Below are 22,986 nucleotides of genomic sequence, written 5' to 3'. Positions count from 1 at the left end.
CATGTGTATATATACAATATATATATGTATGTATGTATGTATGTATGTATGCATATATATATATATATATATATATATATATATATATATATATATATATATATATATATATATATATATATATATATAATTCGGTTAGGAAATTGTTACAATGGTTAAACCCTTAAATAATCATTCACATAATCTAAGGGGGATAATCTTCGTAGTTTAAAATATGACTTCTCTCCCTTAGATTATTCGATTCATTATTGATCATTTCTAACAGCTTTTCTTTTCATCTTCTCTCAATATTAATCAGATTTTATAATCACTTCACATGTTTCAGTGTACGTATGTTGCTGCCTCGATGTGACTTACACATCATCATCATCATCATCATCATCATCATCATCATCATCATCATCATCATCATCATCATCATCATTAAAAGTTCTCATACAGGTCAGAGATTACTTAGGTGTATCAGAAATTTCGTGAAAATAGTGAATAATTCCACCCCATCTTTCCAAGCTTATAACTCCTCGAAAAATGTAATTCAAGCCCTAATTTTTTTTTCAATTAAAGGAGCAAGGACCAAGGTTTCATTAAAAAAACAAAAAAAAAACAATGTGTTTTTTTTTTTTTTAAAGGTTTTAAACTTCGGACTTTACAGGTAAATTTCTAAAAAACGGGGTTTTTTTTTTGTTTTAAATTTGAATATATTATTTATTGACCTTTTCTCTTCAATTTTTGATATATAAAACTATTCAACATAAATTAATTATTTACTTTTTAAGAGAAACTTGAAAATGGGGGGGCGTGAATTTAAAAAAAAAACGTTTGTCTAAAATATTATATTCGGTTTATTGGAAAGAACATAAAATTTCACATTGACCCTGAAAATATCGTAAAAATAGAATCAATAGAAAAATTTTGATAGATTTTTAAATTTTAAAAATTGAAAAATATTGAGTTCGGAAAATTCATTACTGTTTTAAAAAAAAAAAAAAAAAATTTCTATTACTTTTAAAACAACTGTAATAGTTTATTTTGGAAGTATAATCCATAAAGAAAATAAATAACCCACTTTTAACAGAGAAATTACGAGATTTTTATATTTTATTCGCAGTTTCGTGTTAGGGGTGTCAAAAATTCCTACAAAAGTTCTACTCACTGACAACAACTGATGATTTTTCCTGGAGTCTAGGTATAACAATATCTACACAGTACTTTCCACCTCTTCAATAACCTTTGCAAATAAATTTGCGTTATCGCAACAGCTATTTGCCATTAACTTCTCGCTGGCAATGACTATTGGCCGTCACTGGAATTTGGATGGCAACAAGCCTCCCCAAGGTCGTAGTACTCTTCACACTCATCCAGTTGAGGTTTGGTTAGTTATTTTTCTCCTCGTCTTTCTATCTTGATTGACCATTCATAACTATTTAGTGTGGCATCAGACGATACTGACACTCCATCTTTTTGGGGGGAAGGGGCATAGTTTACTTACATTTTGCAGTTTGAGTTTTATTGGTTCCATATGAGGTGCTGCTATCTTTTTTTTTAATTGCGGTTTCCATATGGCAACTCACCATAGTGGGTTAATTTAAGATTTTCCGCATCTGTCTGTAGTTGTTACTACTTTTTACTGCTTTATTTTTTAAAATATTATTTTTAATCTTAATTAATTTACAAAAAAAAAAAAAACGTGAAAACAACGATCCCCAGGTAACACTGGTCAGGTACAGTTAGTATATATATATATATATATATATATATATATATATATATATATATATATATATATATATATATATATATATATATATATATATATATATATATATGAGCAAACAATTAATAAAATATGTTAAGGCTGAGATAATTTTATAAATATTAATTCTTTAATATTTATAATTTACTTTAATTTTACCATCTTGGATCATTTTGGTAAATTCAATTGTAATTTTCATTTTATATATATATATATATATATATATATATATATATATATATATATATATATATATATATATATATATATATATATATATATATATATATATATATATATGTGTGTGTGTGTGTGTGTGTGTGTGTGTTTCCTTTTCAGATTAAATATGTTTTTAACTAATTTCAAAGTGTTTTTTAACATGTTTTATTAATTGTTTGCTCGTATATATATATATATATATATATATATATATATATATATATATATATATATATATATATATATATATACCCTGTGCCAGAATTATATGCAAATCGATATTTTTGTTCTAAGTCCGATAGTTTTTAATGAGAATTTGTGAAACTTTGCACGTTATATGGCAACATTAACGAATGTGTCAATATAAAATTTTAAGCTGATCTGCTCAATAGCGAGTAAACGGCAGCCATCTTGCAGTTTTTTTCAGTGTACCAACTTTATATGCAAGATGGGACATAAAGGTGCTTTGTCAAGCTGAGAAGTTTAAAGTTGTTCAAAGGCTCCATAATAAAATTTACACCTTAGAAATTGCCAAAGAATTACACCATGATCATCGTACAATCAAAAAAAATTGTGCTAACCCTCAAGTTTGCAACGGACATTCTAACAAAGGGAAAATTCGTAAGAAATCATATCTGTCACATCAAACAATGAGCAAGATCAAGAGAGAAGTTCGCTGTAACCCACTTGAAACTAGCAAACAAGTTTTTGAAAAAGCTGGCGTTTCTGGTGTGCCCAAATCAACTCATTGCCGTATCTTGAGAATGATTGCAAAATTTGGAAAGCCAGAGGTCCGCCCTCAATTATAGGATATCCACAAGAAAAAGAGGATGGAGTGGGCAAGAGGTTACATAAAGGTGAATTTTCAAACTGTTTTGTTAACCGATGAGTGTCGAGTGACCCTTGATGGAGCCGATGGGTGGAGGGGGGGATGGTACCATAATGAGAGTCTACATCCCCAAAGGGTCAGACGTTAACAAGGAGGTGGTAGTGTGATGTTCTGGGCTGTAATCATTGACAATGAGCTGGTAGGACTATTCAGAGTTGCAGATGGAGTGAAAATTACCACCAAACTCTACATTGATTTCATTAAGGAACACTTGGAACCCTGACACAAGAAGGAGAATTTGGCATTCCGGAAAAAGATAGTATTCATGGATAATAATGCACCGTCTCATTCTGCAAGGATAGCCACTGAATATTTGGAGAGAGTTTTTGCCAGACATGGGAAAATAATGCAATGGCCAGCCTGTTCTCCAGATTTAAATCCAATCGAAAATCTGTGGAGCATCTTGAAACAAAATTGGAGGAAGGCAGTACAACTCCAAAGATGACCTCTGGAATGCTATTCTGACTCCTGCCAAATAAATTTCATCAGATGAAATCTAAAATTTGACATCTTCAATGGACTAAAGGCTTTTTGTTCTTGTCAATAAAAAATGGCAATTATATAAGATATTGATAGTACTATGAAACCATATATATATATATATATATATATATATATATATATATATATATATATATATATATATATATATATATATATATATATATATATATACACACCCTGTGCCAGAATTATATGCAAATCGATATTTTGGTTCTAACTCCGATAGTTTTCAATGAAAATTTGTGAAATTTAGCACGTTATATGGCAACACTAACACAAGCACAGATCTAAAATTTTAAGCTGATCTGCACAGTAATAAACAATTGGCAACCATTTTGGTGATTTGCATTTTTTTCAGCATGCCAACTTTATATGTAAACCAATGCTAAAATATAGTTAAGTGCTAACCAATGCAAACCAATGTTAAAATATGGTGAAGTGCTAATATATATATATATATATATATATATATATATATATATATATATATATATATATATATATATATATAAATTTAGTAATTTAAATTATGACATAAAATGGTTTAATTTCAAATCTAGAAATTTTTATTATATGTAAACAAAAAATACATTTCAATTAGAATATCTCCTTAACCTATAGGTTTTCGATATCTAACCATCTCCTCCGAGGAGAAAATATTAGCAAATATTATAATGGTTTACACCCAATTTGCTAAAAAAAGCAATAAACAATAAAAATAGAAAATATAATTAAAAGTTATTGAATATCATAGAGTAAGGGAAATTATATATTGTTTGAAAAGGATATTGAATTTCATATCCAAATTGTGTTGTAAGTTCCAAAGTGAAAATCTTTGGTAGTAGTTAGGTAAAGAGATCTAATCTGTATCTTGAATAATCCACGGCACAAGGTTACAATCCAAAGTAGGCATAATTCCCTGGTTTCTTCTTTGTTTAGATAATAAGTCCGGTAAATAAATTATTATATAAGTCCGGTGAATCTGTTTTTAATAAACATATAATTCTTTAATATTTATTTAATATTTTTTATAATTATAATATACGAGTTTCAAAGTCCACTCCAAATCAATTTTAATTTGTGAATAAAAAATAAAAACGGTTCCTGTAGTTCCAAGTGCTGTATGTGCTCTCCGCTTATCTCTGCATTGTTTCCAGTTGTCTAGCACTTCTCCTTGTCATTGGACACAAACAGTGCTGATTTAGGAGCAGTATAGCTGGGAATTTCGTAACTGACGAATCGAATTAATTCACGTTCTACCAACCAATCAGAAACCAGAATTGCTTCATAAATATTAAACCTTTTCTGGGGCAATTTCACATGTTTTTTTTCCCCCCGTCTCGACACGGTAAGAATATTTTGCTCTGTGGAACTGTCTACTGCAAACAAGTCACCTCTCAAAACTTGTTTAGAACAACGAACCATCAGAAACTGTTATGTCTACTGCAAACCAGTCATCTCTCAAGACTTGTTTAAAACATCGAACCATCTGAAACTTTTATGAAACTAAACATGGCTTACACCTCTGTTAAATAAAGATATTTAATTTCTTAATACATGGCATAATTCCCGTTGAGACAATTCTTGTCATATCACTGAAGTTAAGCAACGTTCAGATTGGGCAATTCTAAAACGGGTGACAATTCTAAAATGTTGGAATCTTATGTTCTTTATGTGCTCTCTGCTTATCTCGGCATCGTTTCCAGTTGTCTAGCACTTTTCCTTGTCACTGGATTCAATCAGTGCCGATTCAGGAGAGGTGTGGTTGGAGATTACGCAACATTTGCCTTAGAATTATACATGCAGATACCCTTACAGGGGGCATCCATTATCTCCTTAGATATTAAATCGAATTTCTTAATTAGGATTACACTACTCAATTCCAACTCTAAGTAAAATAAACATCTAAATTCTCAACTTTGTACGTGAACCGGGATTTTCTTACTTAAACAACATTAAAAATATTTTTTAAAAAAAACGTTAAAAACTTTAAAATATTGAAGAAGATTTAAGATTATGCTTCCGGCACATTCACTTACATATTGTAGCAGTAGTTAAGAAACACCAGGCACAATTGTCCTACTGACAATCACCGTTATTATTCTACATCAGATAGAAATGAATACAGGATAGATTGGTTTATGTGAATAAAATTTCTTCTTGTATAATATCATTTGATTGCAAAAAGGTTTTATAGATAGAAAATATTTTTTTGTGATAGTTGTGGCACAAAAATTTTTAAAAACTCAATAGTATGACACCATATCAAAAAAGTGGGGAACCGTTGCCTTACAGATTTGAACACCCTGGATGTTACACATCCTCAATAATACAACCCAACTGTAACTGATCAAATGCCTACTTGTAATTCAACAGCAACTGTCCACATACTTCTGCCTCGTTTTCAAAGGACAAAACAAAATCACATAATCATATATAATCGATAAGCAGAAATAATATTAAATAAATATTACAAAATCTTACAAATGCTGAAAATATATATTCAAAAAAAAATTTTTTTTAATTACTTTAAAAAATTAAACAATTACAATTATAAGTACGAGTACAAATATCTATTTTTTATAATGGGCGTGACGTGAAAATATAAAAACTCAATAGTGTACAACCATGTAAAAAAAAAGGGTTGGGAACTATTTTTCTTGAAACTCCAAAACGAATGTAAAATCTGAAACTTTCAATGGTTTCAGAAAAAGGAATTTATGAACCGTTTAACATAATCTAATTTTGGACTTACGGAATTTCCATCGGAACAAAATGTCAGAAAAGAAGAGTTTCTTCCAATGCCATTGACTGACTTCTCAAATTCCTCGGCGACTTCCTGTTTCTGGAATTGGACAACGTTCTCACTGAAAAGAGAAACGAAACTTTTATATGATTATTCAATATGATAACACACACACACACACACACACACACACACACTCTCTCTCTCTCACACACACACACACACACACACACACACACACACACACACACACACACACACACACACACAGTTTTGGTCCCAACTTAAGACACTTGCTTATCTAACCGTACTGAAGAGCTGTAATACAATGAAGCAGTCTCTCTGTAGATGACTTGAGGTGAGCATTCTGGCGAGTGAAATAACAAACTAACACTAATGTGTAACCACGGCCTTCTGCAATAATAACATTAATTACATATATTACGACGGTCACGGTATAATGCAGTGCTCATTGTGTAAATAAATGGAGCTTCTGACGTTTGACAATGTTTATCATTGAGATTTCACTTATCATAGTAAAAGTTAAATAATCCGGAGATTATAAGCGCTGACTGTTGTCAGAAAGTCGAGTTTCGATCCTAGCTTAAGAAAGTTGCTTTTCTAGTCGTACTGAAAAGCTGCGATACAGTGAAACAGTATGTCTGTCTATCTCTCTCACATTATATATATATATATATATATATATATATATATATATATATATATATATATATATATATATATATATATAATTACATTTTAAAAATGATATATATATATATACCGCTCTCCATGTGGGGGTACCAAATTGGTTAAAAGGGAAAATTATTCCCAACGCGCATTTAGGTAAAAATGCACTTTCGTAAATAATTGAATTCATTCAAAACATATCGCTAAAACCAAAACAAAACAACATCTAAGTAAATCGCGATATATCCAGTCAGTCGGCGAGATGGTCCAAAGGTAAGGGTTTAGGCTCATTACCGTTGGGTCCCGATTTCGCATCTCGCTAGATACAGCCACTCTGATGAGTCGTAGATGACGAAACACATGTCAGTGGATAATTACATTTTAAAAATACACACAGACAGAAACACGCGAAATATATATATATATATATATATATATATATATATATATATATATATATATATATATATATATATATATATATATATAAAGTAATAGGGTTCGTGTGTTTCTGTCTGTGTGTACAGCTCTCCATCATCAACGAAATATAAAGGAGGTAAGAGGGTAGGTCTCTCCTGGTAGAGAAACATTAGAACCCATTTTAGGATGTTTCTGTTATAGGAGACATAAGAATCTTTGCCTAATAACCACCCCCATATCGAATGACTTATGCTCATTTGCATATCACATTATCTTAAATCTCTTTAACTAATTACCTCGACCTTATTACATATTGGAAATATTCTAATCATTTCAACTGTACTATTTACAAAATCTATTTAACATTTAATTATTTAATATATTTTCATTTAATTTTATATTCGATTTATTTCACTTTACGTATATTATCAAAACAATTCATTGGCGAGCAAAGCTTTGTTTTGGGATTGTATTGAAAATGTAATGGAAATTTCAATTTCGTTCCGTTTTAATCTTTTATATTTTACTTGCCAATATAATTGAAAGAATACAATTCAACTATCGTAATTTTATATAAATAAACAAAAACAAATATTTTAAAATAAAACTTTATTAAAAAATAAATAATTTTATTTTTAAATGAAAAAAATCAATTTAGTAAAATAATTGTATTAAACACCCCCAGCCTTGTCAGCAAACCTGTAAACCTATAAAAGTTAACATTTCGAATGTAAACAGTGATTTTTCGATTTTGTTAGCGCTTGCTGCAATTAAACACAATTAAAACGGAACTAACTTTATTTCCATTCTATTTTTTAAACAACCCCCAAAACATAACGCTCTCTTCCAGTTATAGCCAATTTTTTTTTAATTAAATAAAACAGGTCAAAATAAACAGATAAGCGCATTTTCTTTTACATTTTTCTTACAACTATTGTCATTTAACCAACTGCAGGATATCGTTACTTTTGTGGGGTTGTTTTGAAAATGGCACGGAGATTATAATTTCGTTCCAATTTAATCTTTCTGGTCGAGCCTATTTCGAAAGCCTGTCTTATCATAGATTTGAACTACAAATAATTTATTACATTTTGATTATTACTATCTTAAGACTTAAAGCTTATATTTATTTCATTTTTCTATTTATATATTGAATTAGTTATTTCCAGTCTTATTTAAACTTAGTGCTTTCTTTAAACCGGATGAACCTTTTATAAAAATATGAGTTTAACGTAAAGAACACGAACAAGGTTTTATTCAACTGAATTTCTTCCAGTTTACTAACAAAATATATAAATTTAAAAGAGATATAAATAATAAAATAAAAAGGTTATGTAATTTAAAAGAAATACACGTACTCACAAAAGCAGAACTTTTTTTTACACATTTTTTTCTTTAAAACCATAACAATGAGACTAACAATTACCTAGATCTTAGTAATTATTTGTTTTAATAGAACTGTTTTAATTGTACTGTTTACTTAGTTAACCTAAGTTGGTATTACATTTATTTTACATTTACTTTTTTTTTAATTATTACTTTTAGACTGTGACGTTTACACCCGGAAGTAATGAGTCACACGTAGGTCGCTTTTATTCATTCCTTTTGGTCAAGATCAAAGTGTAGTATCTGTTCTTCAGATGCTGCACTTCATTTTCTTGTTCTCTTTCGGTGGAGGAGAAATCCTTCACGACTGAGACAATTTTTATTTTTGTACCTTTTCTCCACGTTAAAAAACGACCCTGGTGTCTAACTCTGTCCCGTGGGGAGGCATAGTAAATAGGTACAATATAATTGTTTATAATTGTACTATTCAGAAATATTATTTATAGTTCGTCCATTTCAGTTAGTATACATTTCCTTTACGCTTAATTAATTTACAATCATTAATATCGTTAAACAATTCCGTTTAAAACCGAAATTATGCCACCCAAACGAAGTAGAAACGAAAGTGAGGAAGAAAGAATGGAAAGATTGGAAGCTAATAGACTAAGAGTTGCTGCAATTCGCTCCAATGAAAACAATTCAGATAGAGAAAGACGTCTAGAACTTAACAGGATACGTCAAAGAGAAAGGAGAGCAAGACTGTCAGATTTGGAAAGAGAAACCCAACGTGAAGCTGACAGAACTAGACATGCTGTAAGGCGGTTAAATTCATCACAAGATGAAATTCAAGAAAGGCAAAGATATGCACTGGAAAGAGAAGCAATATTACGATCGAATGAATTATATGAGGTAAGTAGACGTACACAAGGTGAGTTGAGAGTGGCTCAACGACATCAGAATGAATCGGAAACCCAACGAAGCTTTCGCCTATACCAAGGGCAACAACGAGAGGCTGCATGGAGAGAGAGTATGACTTTGCCCCAGCAATTGACAGAAAACGAGGCAGCTAGACAACGAATGACTGCTTTGAGACACCATGAAATAGAACACTGCAATAGAAAAAGATTGCTCTACAACAAAAATGACTCTCTCACTACAGCTGATATAGGAAAAATGGACAAAGTATGTCAACATTGCTCAGCTGTAAAATTTAAAGGAGAAACCCCTGGTTGTTGTTGTTCTTCTGGCAAAGTTGTGCTTGATAGCTTTCCACCACTGCCTCAGTTGCTTCAAGATTTGCTCTCCGGCAATGGTCCCATCTCTAAAGATTTTCTGCAAAATCTACGCAGTTATAACAATTGTTTTGCAATGACATCATTTGGTCACAAAATTGCGGCAGTACATGGGTGGAATCCTTCTTTTAGAATTCGAGGCCAGGTTTGCCACCAGATTGGGAGTCTTTTACCACCTGAAGATGAAACAGCAAAGTTTATTCAAGTCTACTTCTTGGATAGTCTGGAAGAGGAACTACATAATCGGGGACGTGACAGTAGACTCAATAGAGACATTCTCCAAAGTCTGACTGAATTTTTACATGAGAACAACAGCTTTATTTGTCAGCTGAAAACAACAAAGGAGAGGATTGAAGAAGAACACTTGGTAGAACATAAAGTTGTCATAAGGGAAGACCGAAGGCCGCAAGAAGAGCATCCACGGCGATTCAATGCTCCAACAACAACGTATGAGATTGGAATATTAATGGAGAATGAACCAACAGCTAACCGGGATATTGTCTTGCGTTTTAGAAATGATACATTAAAATGGATCTCCGAACTACATCCCCTCTACGATACTTTAATGTACCCGTTAATGTACCCCTATGGTTCTCCATCTTACAACATCTACATGAAGGCATCCAATGGGCGAAAAGTTACCCAACAGCAATTTTATTCGTACCATTTAATGACTCGGCCTGGAAACTATTTTCTCTGGTACCGAAGGCTATTTCAACAATGGCTGGTGGATGTGTACTGCAAGATTGAAACAGAACGTTTACAGTTCCTGAGGTGTGAGCAACAGACCCTGAGAGCTGACAATTATAGCAACTTGAGAGATTCAATTCTTAGGGAGGATGGGAATCCAGAACAGTTTGGTCAACGAGTTGTACTTCCGGCAACTTATACAGGAGGCCCTCGATACATGTTTGAGCGTCAAAGTGATGCCATGGCATATGTTCGGCGAATGGGCCGAGCCGACCTCTTCATCATGTTCACAACAAATCCAAAGTGGACAGAAATTACAGAAAATTGTCTTCAAGGGCAAGACCCTCAGGATCGTCCAGATATTGTTGCCAGGGTTTTCAGGCAGAAGCTAAAAAAGTTACTTGAATTTATTAAAAAGGGAGGATTTGGCAGGTTGAGGGCTTTCCTGTACAGTATTGAATATCAAAAAAGAGGACTGCCGCATGCACACATCCTCACCTGGCAGGCCCCAGAGGACAAACTTCTACCAGAAAAAATGGATCTCTGCATATCTGCAGAGATCCCTGACAAAGAGGAAGATCCTGATCTTCATGCTAAAGTGATGGCACATATGGTGCATGGACCTTGTGGACCATTTAATCCAAATTGTCCATGTATGATTGACAACAAATGTTCCAAAAAATACCCAAAAGAATTTCTTCAGTGTACCAAGCAAGGCCAAGACTCTTACCCCAAGTACAGGCGAAGAAAACCAGAAGATGGAGGCCAGACTGGTACAATAAGGATGAAGAGAAATGGTCGGTATGTTAATCAAGAAATAACAAACCAGTGGATTGTTCTGTACAACAAGGTCCTCCTTCAGCAGTTCAACGCTCACATTAACGTAGAAATTTGCAGCTCGATCCAAAGCATCAAATATGTCCTCAAATACGTGAATAAAGGATGTGATCAAGCAGTGTTTGAACTACAAAGAACTGATGGAGCAGCTAACCAACAAGGCCAAGTACAAAGTCACATTGTGGATGAGATCCAGCAGTTCCAGAATGCAAGGTATGTCGGCAGTTCAGAGGCAGCCTGGAGGATATTGGAACATCCCATCCATGAACATTTCCCCCAATTGTACAACTTTCTGTTCATCTTGAAAATGGGCAGCGTGTCATGTTCTCAGCTGATACTGCTCTGGAACGAGCCCAAGGTCCACCGCCTGCCACAACTTTGACAGCATTTTTTCAACTCTGCCATGAGGATGACTTTGCAAGGGGTCTCAAATACGCAGAAGTCCCTGAGTTTTACACTTGGAACAAATCGACAAAGAAATGGATGAGAAGAATGCGTGGGGTACAAGTTGAAGGTACTGAAAATGATGATGTATGGAAGGCACCATGCATTGGGAGAATCTACACGATTAGTCCAAAAGCAGGGGAGTGTTATTTCTTACGCCTGTTGCTCAATGAGGTTGCTGGTCCAACTTCATTTCAAAATTTGCGAGCATACAATGGTCAGGTGTTTGAAACATACAGAGCAGTGTGCCTTGCTCGAGGCCTTCTAGAAAATGACCATCACTTGCATCAAGCAGTAGGAGAGGCAAGTGCCACTCAATCACCTTCAAATTTGCGAAGCCTATTTGTGATAATTTTAACAGCCTGTGAGCCAAGAAATCCTCTTGAGATCTGGATGGCTTTTCGTGATGTAATATCTGAAGACATTCTTCACAGATACAGACAAGAAGTTAACAATCCAGAAGCAGATTTTAATGAGGACATCTACAATAAAACTCTTTGTCTAATTGAAGAAAAAGTTCTCCTTATGTGCGGTCAACCATTGGCAAGCTATGGATTACCTGCACCAATGCAAGGGAGAGATGAAAGACTCGCGAGAGAGTATCAACGTGAAGTTACTTATAATCTTGAAGAACTTCCCTACAAGCAGAAAATATGCAAGAAAAACTGACCGATTCTCAAAGAGAAGTTTACAATTCATTCATGGCAATGTTGGAAGCACAAAGTGAAATGAACAAAAACATGATGTTTCTTGATGCTCCAGGTGGTACGGGCAAGACTTTTGTAATCAATTTGATCCTTGCAAAGATTAGATCCATGAGAAAGATTGTGCTTGCAACAGCATTCAGTGGCATTGCTGCTACTCTACTACAAGGTGGCCGCACTCTTCACAGCACTTTTAAAGTACCCTTGGATACTCATCGAATGGATCAGCCAGTTTGCAAAATTACTGGTAACTCAGCCTTGGCAAATGTAATTAGAGACACCTCTGCAATCATTGTAGACGAAGCCCCAATGACGCACAAGAGTGCTTATGAAGCAATTGACCGAACACTGCAAGACATCACAGGAAACAAGAATCCCATGGGTGGCATTCCAACCTTATTTTGCGGTGATTTCCATCAAATCCTCCCAGTGGTTAAAAATGGCACAAGGGCTAACATTGTCAATGCAAGTTTGAAACAATCCTATCTCTGGAGGCACGTTATAGTGAAGAGACTGACTACTAATATGAGAGCCTATATCTCTGATAACACAGCTGCAGCAGACTTCTCAAAATTGCTTCTCCAAATCGGTAATGGTCAGTTTCCTATCACTTCTTCACCTGACACAATTAAGATTCCAACTGCCCTTGGTAAATGTGTCGGTAATCAGAAGCAACTGAAAGACAAAGTGTACCCAGACCTGCAAAACAATGGAAAATCACCGGATTGGCTTGCTGAGAGGGCTATTATTTCGCCATTAAACAGCAATGTGAATCATTTGAACAATTCAATAATGGATGAATTTCCAGGAGACACAAAGCAATACAAGTCAGTTGATTCAGCTACTAATGAATATGAAGCTGTTCACTACCCTGTGGAGTTTTTAAACTCTTTGGAGATATCTGGAATGCCTCCACACATTTTAAATCTCAAAATTGGATCGCCAATCATGATTCTTCGATCCTTGAAACCGCCAAAAATAACAAACGGAACCAGATGTGTTATCACCAGATTGCACACCAATGTACTTGAGGCCACCATTTCCTGTGGTCCCTACAAAGGCGAAACCGTTCTACTGCCAAGGATCCCCTTAGTTCCATCGGACTCAGTACTTCCATTTAAATTCCGGAGACTCCAATTTCCTGTGAAGGTGTGTTTTGCAATGAGCATAAACAAAAGTCAAAGTCAGACATTTAATACCATTGGCGTAGACTTGACATCAGACTGCTTCAGTCACGGTATGTTCTACGTCTCCATCAGCCGGACAGGAAGTTCAGAAAAACTCTACATTCTGGCTCCAAATCAAAGCAGCAGAAATGTAGTTTACCCTGAGGCTCTTTAGTGAAAAGTTCGAGAAATGGATATGAGGAAAAACTGACATGATCTGATTGTGGTAAGTTTTTAGTATTGAATGTGCAAGATAAAATTTAAGCAAGAGTTGAAAATGACTTCAATGAAAAATTTACTATGTAACATCAAGTAACCTTCCTTTTTGATGAAAATGTTTTGTGAAGTTCCTGATTGAATTTCAGTCACTACAAGAGGTAGTTAAAATGTTAATCACCTTATGCAATCGTTGCTCTTACAACATCAACTTACTGGAAAGGTGCCCACAGATTTTGGTACCCGAGTGCGCAACAAAGCTCCGTGCGAAGCACGGGTATCTTTGCTAGTATGTATATATATGTATATATATATATATATATATATATATATATATATATATATATATATATATATGTATACAGGGTGGCCACAAAGTCACGTGCTAATGTTAATTAAAAAAGTTATATATAACATTTATTCAAATTCAAAGTTCATTGGTGCGTGACTTTGTGGCCACCCTGTATATATATATATATATATATATATATATATATATATATATATATATATATATATATATTCTAAAGAAGGTTTCAATGAAAAAAATGTAAAAATAAAAATAAAGAATGCAGTTTAAATCCCAGAAAAAAAAAATAATTTTAACCTATCGCAGACTTAGAACCTACATAATCCGACTTCTAAAAAGTTTATAATTACACAAGAGAATTCATTTATATAAGGAGAGGGAAAAAACCTTTACTAAAATTGTTAAATTGAAATAGACTTGTACGAGCCTTTTTCAAGTCTCACACAAAACACACATTCATATTTCAAGCTGTCATATACATACGCGCACACAAACATACGCGCCCACGTCCACACATGTACACATATTCACGTTCACGTACATACACTCACATTCACGTATATATACACACACGCTTACGTATACACATGTACTCACACACGCGAACACGAACACACATGGACGACGCCACTTCCGCTTTCTAAGGAAATACACATGCGCAAAAGACACTCCAGAAGCGAGTATAAAACATGGAGACAAGTTGTTTCTAATCCTTTTTTTAGGACCAACTCTCAACTAAAGAGGTTGGGCGAACAAGCCGCCGCCGTTTCGGCGCGCGCGCACGCGCACCTCACGCCCACTTTCTACTATGTATGGGGCACGAGCTAATGACTGTATGTATACATTCTCCCTCTTTCTCTCTCCATCTACTACTGGCCACTAAGAACACCTTCGCGTAGCTGACTACTAACTGATGACAACTCTAATATCCTCTTCCTTGCCTACACGCTGGATTCTCATTTCCACTACAACACTCACTTCAATTCCCACGCGCGAACAAATAATAATGACCCAAACTTGAGATGAAAACACATTTCCTTTTCTTGCTACATCACCAGTCCGGCAACGGACATTGGTTACATACGCGCGGACATGTTATAACTAAAATGTTCATTTCTTTCAACAGCAAATAAACGACGTTTATCTTATCCATTACTTGAGTCTTTGTTTCCTTCAATTCCCATTCGTTTCATTATTCTTTTGTAACGGGATTGGGGTATTTATATATCCTAGTCCCCTACACACTTAGCACATGCATAAGCCGGTTTCTCAAAAGTCTTCAATTATAAAAGAGAATTTAACTACATAAGGATGAAAAAGGAAAACCTTAACTAAAATTTGGTAAATAGAAAACGGGGATCTTCAGCTGCCTACCATTTCAATATTTTTCCCGATTCTGATATAATTACCGATTCCGTACTAAATTCCCAATTCCAATACAATTACCGATTCTGATTCCTTATAAATCTCTAAATATTTAACTATAAAGTTGTTATTTTTTTTTTTTTTACATAGGCATCGCCATTTATCAAGGCCAAGAGGCCACTCGAGGATAAGGGTTAACGAGTGTACAGTAGAAATTGGACAATATAGTAATTATTAGTAAATGGAAATTCGGTAAATTTGTTATCAAGTGGAACGGCTAATCAAGAACTTGTTTACGTTAGACTTGAAGACAATTGTAGTCAGCTGGAAAGCAGGAAAACGGAAAACAATTCCACATGCGTGGTGCAGTTCTAAGAAAGGAGCTTTGTTCATGGAATCTATGTTTAGGTTTAGGCACAGATAAAGAGTGGGGGGAATTATTAATAGTGTTTTCAGCTAAACGAGTGCTTCTTGTGAAAGTTTGGCGTGGGGGGACCATAGACTGAAGCTCAGTCAAACACTTTCCATGAAAATAACGATACATCAGAGACAAACTCGTAACATCTCTTCTGTGAGAAAGAGGTTGCAGGGAAGAGAAAAGGACATCTCCTATGAGGCTATGTACAGATACTCAAACGTAAAAACAACTTTGTGGAGGGCATGATCTTCGTGTTTTTAACTTTACTAGTTGTTAACAATCAATAAATATTTATTTTTTTAACATAACCACAAACAATGTAAGATTTTGCTTAAAACAAAATCAAATACAAAAAGACAATTAAAGACTCGCTTTTGGCATCATTTGTGCAAAGGTACAACTTTTTTGGTTTTCAGTTGGGACATTTGGAGAGTGCATAACAGTGGTAGAACGAAGCCAGAATTCTGAAATTTTTGAATGCATGCTTCGTTTTTTTTTTTGTTTTGTTTTTTTTTTTTGTTTTTGTTGAGAAAGTTAAAAAAAAAAAAAATAAGCATTTAAAAAAATTTTTTTAAAGAAAACATGAACATGAAGTTTTTATAACACATTTCGGCATTTGTGCACAGGTACATCTGTTTTGGTTTCATTTTTTATCAAAAAAAAATCTATGGCGATATACCGCTAAATTCCATAATTTAGACCTTTTTTTACTTTCTTTTTACTTTTTTTTTACTTTTTTTTACCTTTTTTTATTTTTTCACGTTAATCTTATCGATTACAAACTAAAATTTCAGATTAAAAAAAAAATTATGACTTTTATCGTTGGGGATCAGTTTTCAATTATAACGATGTATTAAATTGAACACCCACTTTGTGACCATTATTGAGAAAAAATGGCGATTCTCACGCGACCGTCTAAAAAGGGGGTTACGGAGGGACCACGTCGTCGCATTTGAGAGAATCCCAACTATAAAAAATTGTGAAAAAACTTTATTTTTTTAAGAATTTGGTAAAAATTGAAATGGCCACTGGATGTTTTCCAATACTTTTGGAATTTTTTTCCCCCCGACGCTAAAATAGGACATAACCATGATATTCGTTTTCAGTATATCAAATACTTGTAAAAGTTGTAATTTTAAAGGTGATTCTGGAGTTGAAAAGAAAGTCAAAATTTACCCTAAATAGACAGTTGGAGAGAGATAAGTAAACCTGGAGAGAGGAGGGGATTAAGAAAGTTCCCTTCGTAACCCCTTTTTTAGATGGAAATATTCACCGATCACGTGAGAGAGTCACCATTTTTTCTCGATGATGGCCACAAAGTGGGTGTTCAATTTAGTAGAGCCCTATAATTGAAAACTGATCCCGACGATAAAAGTCATAATTTTTTTTTTTTCTTTTTTTGTTAATCTAAAAGTCAAGTTGTAATCAATAAGATTAACGTGAGGGGGGGGGATGTAAGTTGTGAAATTTAGAGGTGACGGGCAATCTCGTAGACATCCAAAAATCAGGAAATTAACCAATTTGGTCTCAGTTCGTTTTCCGGTACGCTTGATTTAACTTTTTGATCACCTGTCGGTCTACAGAACGTCTACTGAACGTCAGCCATATTTCATATTCTTCGTTAGCTATTTACGCGAGGCGTACACATTTTAATTATGATTTTCTCTAGTTCAGATGAGTACAGTAAATAAACTTTTAACTCGAAATGACCCCTAATGTACTAATGTATAACATAAGAAACAGAGAAACATTTGTAATGCGTACAAAGCTTTATTTTCTCATATAAACTCAATACGCTTTGAAGGGATTTTACCCCAATTTAATGAAATTTTCAGTATTTATCAAATAATGACCACAGAATATAATGGACCCATTATTTTTACTTAAATGTTAGTGGAAATGTATTATTTTGTTTAAACAAAAATACATTTACTAAAATGATGGTTTTCAGTAGTAAAAAAAAATTATTGCAAAAAATATTTCTACTTTTGTTTTTGAATTACAGATTTCGCATAATTTTTATAAGTACGATTTGTACATTTTCCTTGCTTGCATGAATCTGAAACTTTCGGCTTAACATAATTTTTATATAATCTTGAAAAATAAAACTTGTTTCTTTTTTAATTTAAAAGTAGGAACATAGAAAAATAATTAAATTAAAAAATAGTAAAAATTAGACAAACGTTCACGATAGAAATGTACGAATCCTCATCTGGGAGGAAAAAATAAAACAGCAACCCCTACCTCCCTTTAACTTCCTGGCGTCATTTTCAGACAGCCTTTCAACAGAAATTTTGGACTTCCATGTAATCCATACGACGAGCAATTTGTTTTCTTTCGATTGAACGAAGTGGGAATCTATCGCTTTTAGAAGCTAATTAAGCTATATTTGTATAAACAAGGTGCTTATTTTTTTTCAAATTTTATTCAATATCTTAGGACTTTACTAATTATCTTTGAAATAGACCCAGAAAACTAATATTTATCTTTCAAAGGATTTTTACAATGAATTTATTTAACTTCAAAATTTAGCTGAATTAGTTAGCTCGCTGTGAAAACATTTTTATAACTTTTTTTTTTATTTCACGTGTACAAATATTTTTTCCCCTTTTGGAAATTAACTTTAGTCATTAATCTTTCAAATACAATAAAAAAAATAGTCGGAAACCTACAAAAAAATTATGATAAATCGGCTTTCAAAACTATGCCCCCCTATCTTTATTCCGCTATTTTTACCCGTACCTATTATTTTGTGTTATTATAAGTTTCTTACATTTATTTTAATTCCATAACCGTGTAACGAAAACTTTGTGTTTATGCTTTATAAAAAATAAAAAAAAGTCTCTATTTTGTTTAAAAAAACAAAAAAATAACTATTTTACGGTCACGAATTTTTGAGATGAAGATTGGTTATTCGTTTATTTGTTTATTATTATTATTATTCGTTTGGTTATTATTTGTAATAATAACCAAACATATGTACGGCATAATCACGTTGACACACCAGTTCCTGCTGGATCACCGAAGTTAAGCAACATTGAACCTGGTCAGTACTAAATGAGTGACCATTTGGGACTTCTAGGTGCTGTATGTGCTCTCCCCTTATCTCAGCATTGTTTCCAGTCGTCCTGGACTTTTTCCCTTGCCACTGGACTCAAACAGTGCCGATTCAGGAGAGGTGTGGTTGGAGATTGCGCAACCCTTGCCTCACAATTTGACGCGCAGCTGCCCCTACAGGCGGTATCCTTTATCTTTCGAGACTGAACGGAGGCATCGATATTATTTGGGTTATTTGGACTTTGCATTAGAAACTGAGCACCACCTACAAATATTAAAATATTGACTTTTCTTTCTTTTTTTTTTTTTTTTCATAATGTGTTAGACTCCCAGTGACTCGCTAAAAGAATCGCTCAAACTAGCGGAAAGCATTTTCATTTTTACGCTTATCATGATTAGCCTCTAGGTCACTTTTACAATTGATTTTTCCAAGTACTCTTACCACTGTACCGCAAATAATTTGGAAAAATAGAAGGTCCGACGTTACATCGACCGAAACGTTGCAAAAATGACACTCCAAATGAGAACAGTAGTCTGAAGAATCCAAATATGAAACTTTATTTTGTGCTATTATAAGTTTCTTGGATTTATTTTAAACACACTTTCTAAAAAAAACAAAAAACATGCATTTAAAAATGTCAGTATTCTGGCTTTGTTACAAAAAAATCTTTTTCATTTTCAATTCGGTCCTGAAATTTCATTTGTCTGCCCTTGCTATGCACTTTCCAAATGTCCCAACCGAAAACCAAAAAAGTTGTACCTACACACAAGTGCCATTTTTTATTTTGTTTTTTATAATGTTTTCTTTTTTTTTTTTAAATAGTAAATGTTTACAAATAACGACAATGAAAAGTTAAACATATCAAAAATTATTTAATTCACCTCAAGTCTTGGCCCGTCAGACTGCGCCCACACACAAAAAAAAAAAAAAAAAAAAAAAAAAAAACTAGCAAACAGAAATCCTTTTTTTTTACCAGGACGTTTTAGAAAAAAAAGTAATAATAAAATTTAAAAAATAACAGCTTGCCAGTCTATCTAAATTAAAATCAAATGCTATTTTTTTCTTGACGTAAGAATCCCAGGTTGCTCTGATGACGTGCCTAAATATCACCCGAATAGAAAATCAACAGGAGCCATTTGTCGTGCCTTAATTAAATATTAAGACCCTGTTTTAACGTATCGAAATATTAACCACTAAAGATCAGCACGAACTTTCCAGACAGTCTGATGAAAATAAAACAAAACAAAAATAAAAAAGAAAGCGTACATGTTATTTTTCATCCAAACTGAATCATGTATTGTAATGCCACTCGTGCAGCTAATGGCGTTCATTTTCGGATAATACAGGACATACACAAGACACATCTCATCCGTTGTTGCAAATCCACCCTGTAATGATAAAGAAAAGAAAAGAAAAGAAAAGTATATATCTACTATTATTTATAAAGTTTGCAATCAAGAAAAAATATGCTTAGGCATTATAAATATAATGTTTTATGTTGCTTTTGTTATATGCTAGCAGACCTCCCGGCGTTGCCCGGTCGTGAAAAAATACGACTTAGATACCATTATCTAGAATCAAAACCACAACATTTATAATATTCTATCTGCCTCTCGGCATTGCCCAGTTGTAAAATACGTTTAAATATATTTTAATTTATACAGTTTTTATATTTATTATTATAGAGTCAATACTCTATTGATTATTATATTGTACCCAATATACAATAGCAGTTTCAAAAGTTGAAGAAAAACATAAATATGACTTCAATGCCATCAGCTAAAATTGAAACCAAAACATTTAGCGCTTCAGCCTTAGTCATTACCATTTGCGCTATCATCAGATAAATAATTAATAGTTAAAAATGAATCGACTTTAACGTATAAATGTATATTTGTGCATGCATAGAAGAGCACTTTAAGTCGACTTACTCCTGCCAATTTAAAAAAAAAAATTTAACCTCTTAGTAGTTACTATTTTTTTTTTTACATCAGTGGCGGGGTTCTTATACAAAAGCTTCGCCAATTCATAGTCTGAAACTGTATCCATTAGATCACTCACCCACGCGTCAATCTTGTTTGGGTTAATTTACACCTCATAAGCAAGAAAAAAAAAATAGGGCATATATGCAGAGAACAACGCGTTCTTCGTGAATGTTGCCTCGGCATATTCCAGCACCTTACGTAAACCGCCGAAATTTGGCAAAACGCTCAGTTAACGACAGTTAATAAATTGGAAGAAAATATAAAAAAAATTTAAATCATTAAAAATCATTTTAGTAAAACCATCACCAGGGACGTGCAGAGGGAGGTGCTGCTCAAGCACTTGCCTCTTTTACTCCTGTCTTAAAAGTGCCCTTTTCTGAGGAATGCCCCACCGAGACGGTGTCCATAATTGTATTGTTGCTGTTTTTTTCACTTGAGCACCTGCCCTGAAAAAGTTCACTATACATCACTGGCCATTACAATCAATCTAGCGGATTTGCAGATTCTGCTACAGTCGATGGAAAAAGTTCTTTCATTTTATCAAAATTGGAAATTAATCGGACATACATGTGATCTTAAGACACTGTAACTGTTTGAAATTTACAACAAGAATGTGGCATCGGTTTGGAACACACCGTGACCGATTGGAAAAATTTTCTTTCGGGATATTTGAACTGCGTACAGGGTGGAACGGTAAAATTGTCGCCTTAGAAAAGACGACATGATTCCATTTCTGTTTAATGAAGACCGGTTTTCTTTTTTGTTGCAAACCATCTACAAGTTGGCTTGTTGTATACAAATCCCAAGAACGATAGGAGTCTTCTATCATGTCGGAAAGTGACACAATGTTCACCGAGCAAGATTGGAGATGCACTGCCGAACAACTCATGCTTTCTATTGATCCAAGTTATGACAACAGGACCATTGCCAGCACCCTCAAAATGCATCGCTGGATTGCTATGAATAAAAGGGATGTGCTCGGGGGGGATGAAAACAAAGTTTCCGGCCACGGTTATGTTCTTTGGTGTGCTTTCAAGTGAGTATCACATTATGCCACCTCACATCTTCGAAGTTGGCTTGAAATTAAGCACCAAAGTATACCTGGGTGTGTTGGTGAGTGTGGTGATCCCTTGGTGCAATCAGGTGGCCGCTGGCAGACCCTGGCTGCGGGAGCATGACTTGATGACGGTCCTCAAGTCCAAAGAGACTCAGGCTTTACTTCAGAATGAGGGCTATGACTTTGTGCTCTTCTCTCACTGTCCCCCCTCTTCTCCTGACCTGAATCTGAACCTGCTTTGGTCATACGTCGAGAACATCACTAACATGACTTCCCACAACACCAAAGCCAGCCTGATCGCCGTCATCTGCCGAGTATTCGCCAAGCTCCTGCCAGCGCTTGTGAAAAAAGCATGTTCCGGATCCGTATCGAGGTGATAATTGAGGCTGAAGGCAGCTACATTGAATATATGTCAGCTCTACTACATAATCAAGTTACCTGAATTGGTTTTTTTAGCGTTGTTTTTTTTTTTTTTTTTTTAGAGCGATACTTTTATCATTCCACCCTGTAATCCCTTACAGGGAATTGAAAATCGTCCAAGAAAAAAAAAAAGAAAAAAAAAAAAAAAGAAACCTACTCACTAACTTTAACAGAATTAAAAAAAAAAAACAGAACAGACAAAAAAAAAAGAAGGAAAGAGAGAAAAAAAATGCCATAAAATAAATCCACCCATTTCCCCACAAAAAATAACTTTCTTTAAAGTGGTAACATTTCTTATAAAAAAGAAAGAAAAGCGTTTTCATTTATTTTTTAACAAAATATATTTATTCATGAAATTTACCATAGGTTGATTTTTTAAAAAAAAATCGTTTATTGTACTTCTGTTTTTAATCATTGAAATTACTATAGAATAAACGTTTTCTATCATGGTGTTTTATTTTTTTCTAGCGTTTTAAA

At 33.8% G+C, this 22,986-nt stretch overlaps 1 protein-coding gene across 1 annotated transcript in view; it reads right to left on the bottom strand.

Annotated features, from left to right (window-relative positions):
• Nucleotides 1-22,986, bottom strand: part of LOC145263082 (DBH-like monooxygenase protein 1) — a 101,357-nt gene that overhangs the window by 16,317 nt on the left and 62,054 nt on the right. The window contains exons 10-11 of the mRNA XM_080119957.1: nt 20,314-20,435; nt 6,121-6,232 (exon numbers count right to left, since the gene is read on the bottom strand). Of these exons, the coding sequence (XP_079976083.1) occupies nt 6,121-6,232; nt 20,314-20,435 (234 nt within the window). The remainder of the gene's footprint in view (nt 1-6,120; nt 6,233-20,313; nt 20,436-22,986) is intronic.

Source organism: Euprymna scolopes, chromosome 38, assembly GCF_053919585.1.
Source record: "Euprymna scolopes isolate OS-2025 chromosome 38, ASM5391958v1, whole genome shotgun sequence".
In the NCBI taxonomy this organism is placed as follows: Eukaryota; Metazoa; Mollusca; class Cephalopoda; order Sepiida; family Sepiolidae; genus Euprymna; species Euprymna scolopes.
This window is presented reverse-complemented; position numbering and strand designations above follow the sequence as displayed.